The 13,263-nt window shown below is 49.8% G+C and overlaps 1 protein-coding gene across 7 annotated transcripts in view; it reads right to left on the bottom strand.

The window, feature by feature from the left end:
* Positions 1-5,700: 5,700 nt before the first annotated feature.
* ELFN1 (extracellular leucine rich repeat and fibronectin type III domain containing 1) overlaps positions 5,701-13,263 on the bottom strand; it is an 85,239-nt gene continuing 77,676 nt past the window's right edge. For 5 of the 7 annotated variants that reach the window (XM_015876966.2, XM_032447663.1, XM_015876965.2 and 2 more), the window contains one exon: positions 5,701-8,664. In XM_015876966.2, the coding sequence (XP_015732452.1) occupies positions 5,833-8,238 (2,406 nt within the window). In that variant the 5' untranslated portion in view covers positions 8,239-8,664 and the 3' untranslated portion in view covers positions 5,701-5,832. Of the gene's footprint in view, positions 8,665-9,729; positions 11,562-11,609; positions 11,756-13,263 lie in introns of those variants that run through there. The other 2 variants (XM_032447662.1, XM_032447665.1) reach the window with 2 other exon arrangements.

The following is a 13,263-nucleotide window of genomic DNA, read 5'->3' as shown; positions in this document are numbered from 1 at the left end:
GGGCTGTGAGCTGACAGCACTTGAAGGATGTCTCACACGTTGGGGCTGCAATGAGATTTCCCAGACAGAGATGTGTGCGTGCGAACCTCGCCGTGGGTGTAGTATTGTTACAGGCAGGATGATCTAAGGGTATAATTGAGGTAGGGTTTGTATGGAGAGGTAATACCTCTTATTGCAACACTAGACAGCTGGAAAAAAAATCATTACATGAGCTCTGGAGCACAAGCATTTAAGGTGTCCCAGCGCATCCCTGAAGATGAGGGTGAACCCAATGGAGGATGCTGCCCCAGCATCGGGCTGGGAGCCATGAGGTGAGTGGGGTGGGAGGAAGCATGGTGTTGTGTCACAGCTGAGCGCTTCTTTTCACAGCTGGAAACACTGAAGAACGTGACAGGGCCAGAAGAGAGCCCTCTGAGATGAGCAACACAGCACAGGGACAGCACTTGTGCAGCTTAATGGAAAAGATGGACCAGGAGATAAGAACTCATTAGAAAAAAGCACTGCCCGGTGAGGAGGGGAGAGGATGGAAACCACGAGAAAGCTGCTAAAGGAGAAAAATGGAAATCTTAGTCTTGGGGAAAGCAAGGCTGGAGTACATTAATGAGCTCCTTAATAGCAAGGCAAGTAAGGGTGAGCAGCAAATGGCTATTTGCAGAATAGCCAAGATTTGTGTGAAAAAAGAAGCGGTGGTGGTGGGCAAGAAGTGATGAGCACCTGGAGGAGCAGCAGTGCACCCATGTCACTCACATTCCCACTGAGTTATTAAATAGCCACACACATGCAAAGCCAAAGACTTGGCAGGCTCTTCAGATCGCTCTGCAGGGACAGAGGAGTTGCAGAGGGTGGGAAATGGGCTCTTTGCTGCCTCATTTGTGCCAAAATGAAGGGTAGAAAACAGGAGTGAAAACTGGCATCCGTCTTGGTGGTGAAAATCCCCATTCCTAATACTTCTCTCTCGTCTTCTTGCACAGAGTCCAGAAAACTGGACACTGGATCAGACGGTTCCTCTTCATTAAGTGCTGAAGTGGGGTGATGAGTGGGAATGAGTGTGGCTGCTGTTCCTGGACATCAGAAAGGTTTTTGCAGTGAATGAATGCAATTCCTGATAAAATCACTGGCGTGATGGAGCTCTACATTTGCATTGTCCAAGGGTGGGTGAGCCGGGCTCAGTGCTGAGCTTAGGGTCTCCTGCTTTCTGATGAACCCATGGAGGACACCGTGTGGCCACTGCAGAGCTCTCAAGGTAACATTTGGGTAACTCCTTCCGATGTTCTGGTGATGGTAGTGGTCTGGCCAAGAGCACATTGTTATAAAGCTGATGTGAAAAAGAGGGACATGAGTAAATCCAAGTGAAGCCCAAGTGCTTCAAGCTGAGGTGAAGGCAGCTTCACTCACTGCCTTCGGGGTCTCGGGCTTTGGCTGGCAGCAGTGGTTTGGTGCAGAAGGAAAGGTAAGATGCTGTGCAGATCTCCCATAAGGAACAGTTTCATCTCTAGTCAGGACTCATTCACACTCTCTATGTGTTTAAGGTAATTTTGGGGTTTTTCCCAGATAACCCATGAAGCTCTTCCTGCTCTGACCCCATACCCCCATGTGCACAGTGCCCTGCTCACCTGAAGCCAGCAGCGAGCTCGGGTGCAGGGCTGGGGATGGGCAGTGAAGGAGGCAGCCACCAACCCCACATCCCTTCCCATGGGCACTGTGCATCATAAAGGCTTTGGAATGCATGGACAAAACCAGTGTGGGCTGGGTCAGGTGAGTGCCTGCAGGGCTCAGATGGTGCATGTCTGTATGGAGGTATGTTTCAGTCCTAATTCATAGGCTCTTAAAAACTGCCCAGGCTGTGGATACAGCACTGAGTTGACTCCAGACAGGAGTGAGAGTTGAGCTGTGTGTGCTGTGGCTCTGAGTCACCTCCCAACAAGAAAGTGGCTTGGGAAAGGTTAATCGGGTCACATTTTGCTCTTACCTTAATTATACCCTTGAGAAACAGTGTTTTAAACAACAGCCATTTTGTGGGCACGGAAAAGGCTTCAGCAGAATACATTTGTTTATGGCCCTGGGGCTGTCAGATTCATCATACAGGGAGCAGCAGAGCCCTCAAGGAGAGGGGCTTCCATGTGGTGACTGGTAGGTATAGGGTGGGCTGGGAGGAGGCAATAGGATGGGGACAACTCAAGTGTGACAGTGAGGAGCAGAGAGCAGGGCCGTGTGGGCACCAGGCAAGCTTTGGGGAAGCAAAAACCCTGGGAAGCAACAGCTTGCTATCACAAAAGCCCTCTCCAAGCAGCTCTGCCCTCTCCCTCCCTTCCTAACCCTTCCCTTTGCTCTCTGTGGTGGCAGAGCCCAGGCACACAGAGGTGCAGATGAGGACCTCTGTGCCCTTGTTGCTCTCACCAGCAGTGTGATCATTTTCTGTGCTGGCTGCCAGCTCACCAAAGGACAAACAAAGGTTTTCCCTTGGCCTCCTTTCCTTTGCACTGTGACATTGTGCCTCCTCCCTTCTGCTTGGTGAGGAGCCCTCCAGCTTCTTTGGATGGCACTGGGGCAGTGCCTTGGCCAAGCAGGGCATCATCTGTAGAAGCAGCTGGGGAGCTTCATCGCTTGAACAGAAGGCAAAACAAGAGAAGCACCCAACAGCTGGCAGGTGGTGACATTTTCCCTGTGCTTTCAGAGCAGTCTGTAAAGTACATGCCTCTGGGGAATGAGGAGTGCCATAAACAGAGCTTCCCAGTCCCCATCCTGAAGAACCCAAGTCGGTTCCTGCACGGGTTAGTAGCTTTGGGGGTAGTGGGATTCCTTCCTTTTTCTTGCCTGGCTTATTTCAGCTCATCCCTTGGCCTCTCACTCTGAGGGATGCAGAATGGGGATGCCAGGACTGTACCCTGTCATGGAGGCATGAGGCTGGAGTGTGCTCTGCAGCACAGACACTGCATCATCACCTGGGGGCCATCCAGAGCCCCCCGAGCTCCACGGCATGCCCCACTGCACAGGGCTCTCTGTATCTGGGAGTACCTCCCCTCAGAGCCAGAAGGACACGGATATTTTCTAATCCTCTTTTTCTCTAGCTGCAGTTTGCATCTGGGAAGTGTTTAATTTTGAAAGGCCAGCGCTGCCGTATCATATATCCCGCATTGGTCTCTGTTGGTTTGTGACCAGAGAAATCCTGGTGTGAAAACAGAATTGGGCTTTGATTTCATCTGCCCCTGCTGTTTTATGCCACTAACAACTTTGCTTTCCTATAGCAGCTTTTATTCTAGGAGCTAAACAGGCTTCACAGACAGGCAATTAATTAATTGAGCCTCCCCCGCCTGTCTGCGCCCTCAGCACCACAAGGAAGTGTTGTAGTGGAGGAAATAGAGGCAGATAGGGGCAAAATGACAGCCCTGAGTACAGGGAGTGCTGCTGCCATGTCCGGCACCCCTTCTTGCTGACCTCCCGCTCCTCCATGAGGCACTGAGGGTTTCCTTGAGGCTGGAGGGTTTGCTTTGGCACAGCTGGGATTTGGGAACTGACTTGTGGCATCATGGCACAATGGAGGGGTGATGCTCAGCTTTCTACATCCTGCTCACAGACTGCACCTTATGGGAAGGATGTCAGGCACCTGGAGGAGAAGGAGAAATGTGTTTTTCCTTATGCAGAGTGAGTGTATTCCTGGAGAAATTGCCTGCCTTTTATTATGAAACCCGGCTAATGGGTTGTTGTCTACACAAATAACCATGGGGAACGAACTCGCGCGCTTCCCAGCCTGCTCCGTGTCTTCCCAGCTCAGCTCATTTCTGAACAAACATAACCTTTTGCAAGAATACCTGTCAAAATTGCTTAGAAACATTGAAATAACAGGATGGGATGTAGTTTGCTGCTGGGCCCTAGTGCTCGTTTGTCAGGACTAAGGAATTCCATCCAAAGAGGCTTGTGAGTGGGATGCAATGGAAAGGCCCTGGAAAGAAGCAGGGCTCTGAACTGCTGTGTTTGGGATGTTTGTCACCTTGTTGGGCTTCCTCACTGGGATCCCCTGTGCTCACTGGGGGGATTGAAGTGCTCCTTGGCCCTAACTTGCCCCATCTCTGCATCAGTTGCAGGATGAGGCATGGGGGTTTGCCATGCAGCTGGAGCCAATAAGGGCAAAGTGATGTCCCTCTGCAGCATGGTCTGAATGCATCCCTCCTTTCACTTTGCTGAGTGAGTAAGGCATTGTCAGTGTGTATTTTAGAGATGGGGCAAAATGCTGCTGAGGCTCAGACAGGCATTGTACAGCAGTGGTTGAAGGGGATGTGGCTGCGTCGGTGGACACCGGACCTGGAGCACCATCCTCTTCTCTCCAGCCTTGGAGACTCTGGAGTGCCCATCTCCAAAGCCACTCACAGCAATGGGAGCCCAGCTGGCCTGTGGGCTGCAGGTAGAAGGTGCTGTGCTTTCTGCCCAATGCTGCTGTAAGCTGGGGTTGTCTGTAGGGAGATACCTGTGTGTTGGGTGCTGGCAGTCTCAGGACAGTGGTGCAGGGCCCCCAGGCCCACTGTGGTTGTTTTCAACCTGGAGAATCTGTAACTACTTAATATCTTCTCCATTGGCAAAACCACCCCTCAATGCCGTCCTCCTCTGGACAGCAGCAGGACGATTTCTGCACTAACTCATTACCATCTCCTTGTACTATGAGGAGAGATTACCAATACCTTCTGATTTTCAGGAGGAAGTCCCATTGTGGCAACTGCTCAACAAAGAGCCTTTCCCTTCTCATGCCCTTTCCTGTTCCCACCATTCCCAGCAGTGATAGTGTCCCACCTGGAATAGCACGGCTAATTTGCTTTTCTGGGTACATGCAATTGGAAGTGCTCAGAACTTGGACATAGACAGTGGTTGGGAGAAACCAAAACCATAGAGAAACCCAAACACTCCCCACCCCCACCAAAAATGTCTCCTCCACCAACCAACCAATGGACCAATCACCAACCAACCAACAAAAGAAGTCCTTCAATCCAAACTCCATCTCTTTCTCTAAAATCCATGATTAAAACCTGGTACAAACATGTGAATATAGATATATATATAGATATATATATATATTTTTAGTAGATGTAGTATTGTTTCTTTTTTTTCCTCTCTCTTTCTCATTATACAGCAAACATTGCAAATATAGAAATTTTCTCTGTACAATTAACGACTTCGTTTTACAATGCAATGTGTGGTAAAACCTCTCAGTGAGTGAAAATGTGAACGGGGCCTTCAGCCGGGTGAAAAGTCTAAACTGGAAGACTCCGTATGCAAAAACAGCCCAAAGGACGGATCTCCTTCCGGTCTCTTTTTGGTTTGTGTTGCTGTTTTTGTTGCTGTTGAATTTTTTGGAAGGGTAGGAAGAAAGAACACAAACTGTTCACAAAGAATCCACAAAATCACGGAATAGGGACTCATGCAATGCAGTACTGGGGAACGCCAGACCTCGGTTCTCTGCCTGTTCCTTTTTCTTTTCATATTCAATTTTTTCTTTTATTTTTTTTTTTTCCTTTTTTTTTTTCTTTTTTTTTTTTTTTTTTTTTTTTTACAAAATCAAAATGAAACAAAACTTTTTTTTTTTTTTTTTTTCCACTCCATGGTTTCTTTTGTGTTCAAGTTTGGTGCACATCTCACCGGTGTGAGGACACTTTAATATCTCGCTTTATATATTATATAGAATATTTATAGATTTTTCCATGATTTGTTCTCTGTTTTTCTCGTTTTGTTTATGATCATTATTATTTTTGTTTGTTTGTTTGTTTCAAAGACAGTCTGAATAAAAATAGCTGCTGCAGGTTTCTTTTTGGTCCAGTTATTTTCAGTCACGAGTTATGTGAGGACTCAGGACTTTTGCTGGGCAGAGACGCCCTTCCAGTAGTCTAAGATGTCGTGAAGATCCTCGTCTTTGGCAAACTGGACCTTTTTGCGCAGGGCATGGCCGGCTGCCATGTATTCCTCCTCATCTTTGTGCCGCTTGCGGTTGAGTTTGAAGCGTTCCCAGATGCTGTGCGATGGTTTACAGGTGTATTCCGGGCTGGAGGTGTAGCTCAGGTTGTGGTATTGAGGCGAGAGCTGGGAATAGGCCAGGTCTCTGGGGCGAGGCCGGGTCAGAGGCTCCAGGATGGAAGGCTTTCGCCCTGCCATGCTGTCATGCTGCTCCCCTTGGTGTGAGCCAGGGTACGAGTGCCGGTGTTCGCTGTACTGCCGGATCTTCTCCGCCTCTGCCCTCAGGATGGCTGCAGCCGGTGTCACAGTGAGGATGGTATCAGTGGTGGGGGACGTCTTCTCGATGTATTTGGCTTCTGATTTGTGGCCCGATCCCTCAGAGCGGTAGGACCTGGGGCTCCGTATGGAGCCACTGGAAGAAGTGCTGGAGCGTTTGGGGGCTGCTTCCATGCTGTGGTGTCGTTGGAGGGGGTGGTTGTAGCTTTCCTTGTAGACAGGGGAGAGGAATCCGTGCTTGCTGGGGATCTGCTCTGATAAGAGAACCAGCTGAGGCTCCACTGTGGAGACTGCCCCCGATTTCACCCCTTGGAAGGAGGTGGACTCAGATTTCAAGGCATCGATGCAATTGTTGATGATCTGGTTCACCTTGTCCACCTCCTTGGCAATGGTGGAGATCTCAGCCACGGAGCTCTGGGTGTCTGGTGCCAGGGACAGCTCGCAGTCTCTCCTCTCTGACTGCTCCCCCGTCCTCACCTCCATGTAGTTGCCTTTGGTGGCCTTGGGGGTCTCACTGCTGTCAATGAGCTTGTACTGCTCAACCTCACCAGCAGAAGGCAAGTAGGGGATGCGGGTCACGGTCTCCCCGCCCAGCATCTGTCCCTGGGACAGCTGGGTGATGCTGGTGGTCTCCATTTCTGGCCCATACTTCAGTTCAATGATGGTCTTCTTCATGCCACTGGCAGCCTTTTTGTGCTTCTCCTCCTGCTGGCGTCTCTTTCGGAGACAATAATAGACAACGCCCAGGACGATCACCATGCCAAAGAGACAGCCCAGGATTGTCATGATATAATGAGTGGCAGTGGAAGGAGTGGGCACTGGCTCCTTGCGGTTGGGTCTGGTGGGCGTGATGGTGACACAGGTATGGTTGTACTTGGAGTATTGGTGGACGGAGACCACACAGTAGGTGTAATCTCTTTGTGCTACTAGGTTGCTCACGGTGATGTTCTCCTCCTTCTTCCTGAGCTTGGTGATCATGGAGGAGAAGCCGTTTTCAAACTGGGAGAGGATATACATCTTGCTGAAGGGGTAGGGGATCTGCACGGTGAGGACGGCTGAGTTGTGGTTGAGGTGCTTCACCTGGATGTTCGGCCTCACCTCTGTCTCACCAATGGGCGTGAAGAGGGAGAACTGTGGGGTGGTGCCATCACCAGAGGAGCACTCCTCCTCGGAGCACGGGCTTTCAGAGGGCACTGTGGTCACTTGGTACCGGGGAGGGATAAAACGTGGGATCACAGTGTAGGAACCACCAGTGCAAAGGGAAGAGAGCATGCTCAGAGCATTGCGGTAGCCAGTCCGCCCTTGGCCTAACAAGTAGTAGCCCGTGTAGTCTGGTGGGGAGTCGCACTGCATCCGATCGTACGTGCGTGTCATGTTGGTGAAGGCCTCCAGCCATTGCAGGAAGCCAAGGAGCTCACAGGAGCAGTAGAAGGGATTGCTGTAGAGTTCACAGACAGAGAGCTTGTTTAAACCCCTAAAAGTGTTGCTGTCAAGTCTCTGGATCCTGTTCATGGACAGGTCAATGTTCACTATGTTGGGACACTCCCAGAAGGCATTGGGGGTGACGGACTCGATGAGGTTGGCCTGGAGATAGAGGTACTCTAGCTTCCCCAGGCCTCGTAGGATGCCCTCTGTGAGGTTTCTCAGGCGGTTGTAACCCAGCTGCAGCACCTGGAGGTTGAACTGTCCTGAAAAGGCACCATCCTCGATGTAGGAGATCTCGTTCTTCGTCAGGTTGAGGTATGTCAGGTTGCCGAAGCGGCTGAGCGAGGCGTACTGCACGCTCTTGATCTTGTTGTCGTTCAGCCGCAAGTCCACGATGGTGCTGTTGATTTGCTGGGGGATGGACTCGTAGGGGGGCTGGTTTTGGCTGCAGATGGCCAGCCAGACAAAACCTTTGTCCCCCTCGATGAGCCAGCAGTCTGCCCGCACCCCGCCAGCGTGCAGGAGAGAGACTGCTGCCATGCACATGCAGAAGGCTGACGTCGCAGCCCACCGGCGACCTGCCATCTGGAAGGGTGGCATGGAGAAGGGGTTCCTGGTCTGCTGGAAGCAGGGGGAGAGGCAGGGGCCGGGAAGACGTGGGTTAGAGCTCCTTCAGCAGCTTTGTTCTTCTCTCTCTTCTCCTCATGGCTTGGAGCTGTGGGGGGAAGTGTCCGTGGTGAATGTGGACCTCGGTGCCCAAGGGGCTTGGCAGCCACCGGCCAGGGGCTGCTCTCAAGGCCTGGGTGGCTGAGGCTGGTCCTGCATCACCAGGTCTCTGGCATCTTGGGGAGGGAGTCATGAATTTGGATGCCCGTGCCGAGGAATATCTTTGGCTCAGAGATAAGCCTTTCTCTCACTTTTTATAGTACATTTCCTTGTTCTCTTTCTGCTGCCCATCATGATGCTGGTCCCCATCTCCACGTGCCTCCGTGGGGCTGTTTGTCCTTGCTTGGTTCCTCAGTTTACCTGCTCAAAACAAAACAAAATGCAAGCTAAACACAAGGTCAGACGATTCATGCTTAGCCATGTACCCAACTACCCTCTGTAATGTTAGGTGCTTGCCTTCTTAATCTGGCTGCCAGCATGCCAGGGGCCTTTTGCTAATTTGGGCACAGCCAACAGTGTTTGACATCACTAAGGCAGGTGGCCATCAACTGCAGACATCATCCTCCTTTGAGTGCATTGTCCAGCTTACATTTTAGGCAGGGGAGAGAACAACGTGCATCCAGGGCAACATTCGTCTGACCTATTTAAGTGTCTACCTTCAGAGGAAAGGAGTGGTGCCCCAGAAGTGTCTGTTCCTCTCTGCTGAGAGCAGATGAAGTCTAGACAACTCACTCTGATGTAGATTTGATGCTGCAATGTTTTGCTGAGGGGAATCCTGACTGTCTCGCATGCTGGTGTGTGTAGTAACAGTGCCCACAGAGGGGGATGCTGATTGAGGACACCATGTCTTCCTGACTGCATTGCTGTGTAGCATCTAGGATAAAGCCCAGCATCAAGCACCTGTACCTATTTCTGGGAACCTGAACAGTAGTTTCAGGATGCTGTTTGACTATGAGACACACTGAGTTGATTGACCACCATCCAATTTCCTTGTCCATTGTTGGGGCTTATTGCCTGTCTTCAGGACCTGTCTCTCCCTCCTGAGTAAAATGGTGTAGAGGTGTGGAGGACTCTCAAACTTTCAGTGAATGATGTGAGTATTTGCACAAGAAGAGACAAGACCTTCCCTCCCCAGACAAAAACAGCCACTGGAGAACCAGGAAGAATCTTTACTGGACATGCACTAATGAGGAAAGAAGCCTGTGAGGCCAGCAGCCTCACTTACCAATGAAAAACTCATTCCTGGCTCACATTTTCCATTGAATTATTCCTGCATTTTTCCACTAAATATAAATATCCATTAGAAACATGGCAGCATGATTGAATTTCCATTACATGACTAGCAAGACCAGCTCTCACATCAGCTCTTTGCATCAGTTTCAAATCCTTGGAGCCAGCAAGGAAGGGGAGGAGAGGACTGTTTACCTCACTGATGGGGAGACATGGGCTGCAGTGCTGGGCTGAGAGCCATCTGCTACCACATCCCTCCCAGAACTGGGCAACTCAGTTAATTTCTCTGCTCTCCAATCTCTTCTTCAGTACCATGAGATAATGATGATGCACCACAGGGCTGCAGGAGACTGAACGAGATTGCCCCAAGTTCTTCTTGCTGAGATGGAAGTCCCTCTAGGTGCATTGCTCCCTCCAGCTGGGAACAGGGCACTGGATGTTCCCACTGTTTTCTGCCACAGCGGCCAGCCTGGTCTCTGGCTCCTCTGATTGCCTCCCGTGAGGTGAATATTGCTTGTAAAGATGCTGAAGTAGGTCGGAGATGGGTAGTTCTGGCCTACTGAGCCACCAGAAACAGATTGCCACAGCTGTCCCCTGAGGATAGAGCTTTCTTGGTATGTTGGCATATTCTCTTCAGGAAGCACTCATTCTTTCCCTTCCAGCTCCCATTTTGACTCAAGCAACAGCTGTCTTTCCAAGCTGTTGTTTGAAATTGCTCTGCAAAGACAAACCAGCCTTTTCCATGCCGTGTTGCTGGGGAAGCTATACCCCACAGCCCATTGGAACGCATGAGCTAATGGACCAGTACCATCCTGTGAGCAAAGAGCAGAGACAAATCTCCCATGGACCTTGCCAGGCTGGCCCTCATAGCCTTCTCATCATCCACGTGCCTCTTTCATCTAACTGGAGGTGTCTGGGATGAGGAAGAGTGACCGTGACTCAAGCACATTCAATAAGGCTCCCGCTGTGTGTTTTCTCTTTTTTCCTGTACACTGCCTATCAGATGAGTCCTTTCCAACAACAGAAAGGAGGAAAGACATTTTATCAGCAGCCCAAGTTTAATTTCAGCTCATTAAAGCAAGCAATTTGCTGGTTTATTTGCTTTGCAAAGTGTGAATAAAATGACGGCATTAAGGAGATGTAAGAGGGGCTAATCTCCCTTTTTATTAGATTGCCGGGACAAGACTGGGGAGTGCAGAAGTGGTCTTGTTGCTTTACACAGAGAAGGAGATAACTGTTCATCTTGTTGTTTTCTGAAACAACTCCTTCCCACCATCGTGGGTATGTGCGGGTGTGCACCTGCATGTGCACAACATCAGCCAGATGTGAGCATCCCACAAGGCAGGATGGGAGTGGGGGTTCCTGGCTCATATCCCCCTCTCCCCGAGATGGGGAGAGGCCTGCTCTGTATCTTCTCCACCGACTGGATTAAGATGACAAAGGAAAGCTGAGGTTTTAGGCCCTCCTTCCTGCTCGATTTGTCTTTGCCCAGCTGTTCTGGCTTTATTCTCCTGGTAACCCAACAAGAACTTCCTTGCTCCTAGCTGCTCCTACACATCTCCTCTGATCTGTAGTAACTCTACTGGAGCCCAGATCTGTGCTTTGCCTTGCTGACCCCCGGCTGTGCCCCATGCTGCTCTTCTGCAGTACCCTCCCATGATTCTCCAACTCAGCAGTGTGAGTTTGTGATGTCTGTGAAGCTGCAGCCTGCACAGGATGAATAGCAATGACCCAGTCCTGGCTGCAAATACACAGCAAAGGAAGGGAAAAGCAAAGCTGTGATTCCAAAAACCAGTGCAGGCTGGCTGGTAAGTTTTTGCTTCCATCTCCCAACTAATGGCATCTCAGTAAATTAAACCAGAGCAGCAGCTGCAAGGAAGCAAACAAAGCAGCCGTGGGGGCTGGGTTGAGGGAAGGAGAGCTGGGCTGCACATATAATGCTTCCCTGGCACTCCATTCCTATTTTTGTTATTCTATTGAATGAGTTATTTCAAATTGTGGATTAGATTTACTGAGAGAAGGCAAAGAGCCAGATTAACATGCGTGCGTGTGCGTGCATGTGCACACATACACACCACTGTGCTCCCCTCCTTGGCAACTCTGCGTCTCCATAACTTCATTCTCCCCAGCTGTTCCATCTCCATCTGGCCACGTTTCAGCGCCTCTTAGATCTTCTTTCACAGTTGCTCAGGTCATTTTCTCAGTAAATGAAGGAGCCCTGCTACAAAGAGAGACATAGCGAAATGGGAGCGATACATTACAAACGATAAATGTTTAATCACCCAAAGAGGTGGGGAGGGAAAATTTGGCTAACAGGCACCAAACGTTAAAATGAACCTTGGCTCTTCATTACGTGTAAAATAATCCAAGGAGACAGCTCTAGGATGGTGGAGAAAAACGTTTATTAGTGATGAAGGCTCCCCTAAATGGCTTGACGTCCATTCTGTGTGCGTCAGGTGCAGAGTGGAGGCTTCCAGGCAGGTTTCTCTGCTCATTCGTATTCCTGGCGTTTGCTACATGCCTCCTACCGGGCGGTGCTGGTTAGCATCATTGTGCTGAATAATAAAGATGTCCAGGCCTCTAAAACCCGAGTTCGTCTTCCATCCATAGGCCCCGGGACTAATACTGTCTCCACAGTTAGGGTTTAGGCAGCACATTGTGCATCCCAACCTTATTCCCAGACACCTCGCAGAGTTAGATAATAGAGCTCTCCAGTCAATTGTACTCTCTTCTGCTAGCATTTATTATTTAAGAAAAACAGACAAGGGAGAAGAGAGAGACTTTTTTTTTCCCACTGGGGTTTGAAGAAAGATGAGGACAGAATAAAGAAAAGACGTAAAGGGGGCTGAGAAAGAGGTAACCAACATCACATACAGGACATTTAATGAGACCTGGTGAGGTCATGAACTAGATAGCAAATAGCCAGATGGAAAGGATGGGGATGGGAGCACTTTTTGGGGGTAGGTTGGGGAAAATAAACAGAAATCCCACACTTTGTGTCTGTCCAAGGAGGGAAACTCCTCTGCTGGGTCACCCCCAGCTCCTGATGTGACATGTCTTGGGAATAGCCCCCACTGCTGCCTGGCATGGGCTTCCAGGGGAGACAGCTGACTCTACAGCTGATTGTGTGGGGATCTCGTCAGCAAAATGGATTTGTGGTGCAAAATGGATTTATGGTTAAAAATAATGCACTTTCTGCAAAATCAGAGCTTTGGCTGAAAAGCAGTGGTCCTTCTTGGAGGTTTTCCATTGCAATACTTGATTTCAGGGCCAGTTTAACTGCAAACTGTGGGTGCTGTGTGTGTCTGATGGGTGCCATAGTTCAAAGCTGTCGTGCCTGCACCCCTGCACTGCACTGGTTGCACTGAGGCCAGCACTGCTGTCTGGAAATGGTCAAATCGAGCCCATCCACCTGAATAGTTTTAAGAGACCTCTTTTGTTCTACGGCAGAGCAAGTTCTGGGTTGAAGTGACAGTGTTTTCAAGGCAGGGCAGATCTTTGGACTTTGGGAAAGATGGATAATCTGCTTTCCATTCAGCTGCAGTCCGAAGTCATTTGCATCCATCTCAGGCTGCTTAGCTTCCAGGGTCTATTTAGATGACAACCCTATCTCATACTGCTGTGGGCCACTGAGCAAAATTCTCTGCTGAGTTTAAGTAAATGCATAAATGATCTTCCTGGTGAACAACCTCTTAAGCCCAGCTGGTTACCTGTGCATTAAAGCAGCCC

The sequence above is a fragment of the Coturnix japonica genome, chromosome 14 (genome assembly GCF_001577835.2).
Source record: "Coturnix japonica isolate 7356 chromosome 14, Coturnix japonica 2.1, whole genome shotgun sequence".
Classification (NCBI taxonomy): Eukaryota; Metazoa; Chordata; class Aves; order Galliformes; family Phasianidae; genus Coturnix; species Coturnix japonica.
This window is presented reverse-complemented; position numbering and strand designations above follow the sequence as displayed.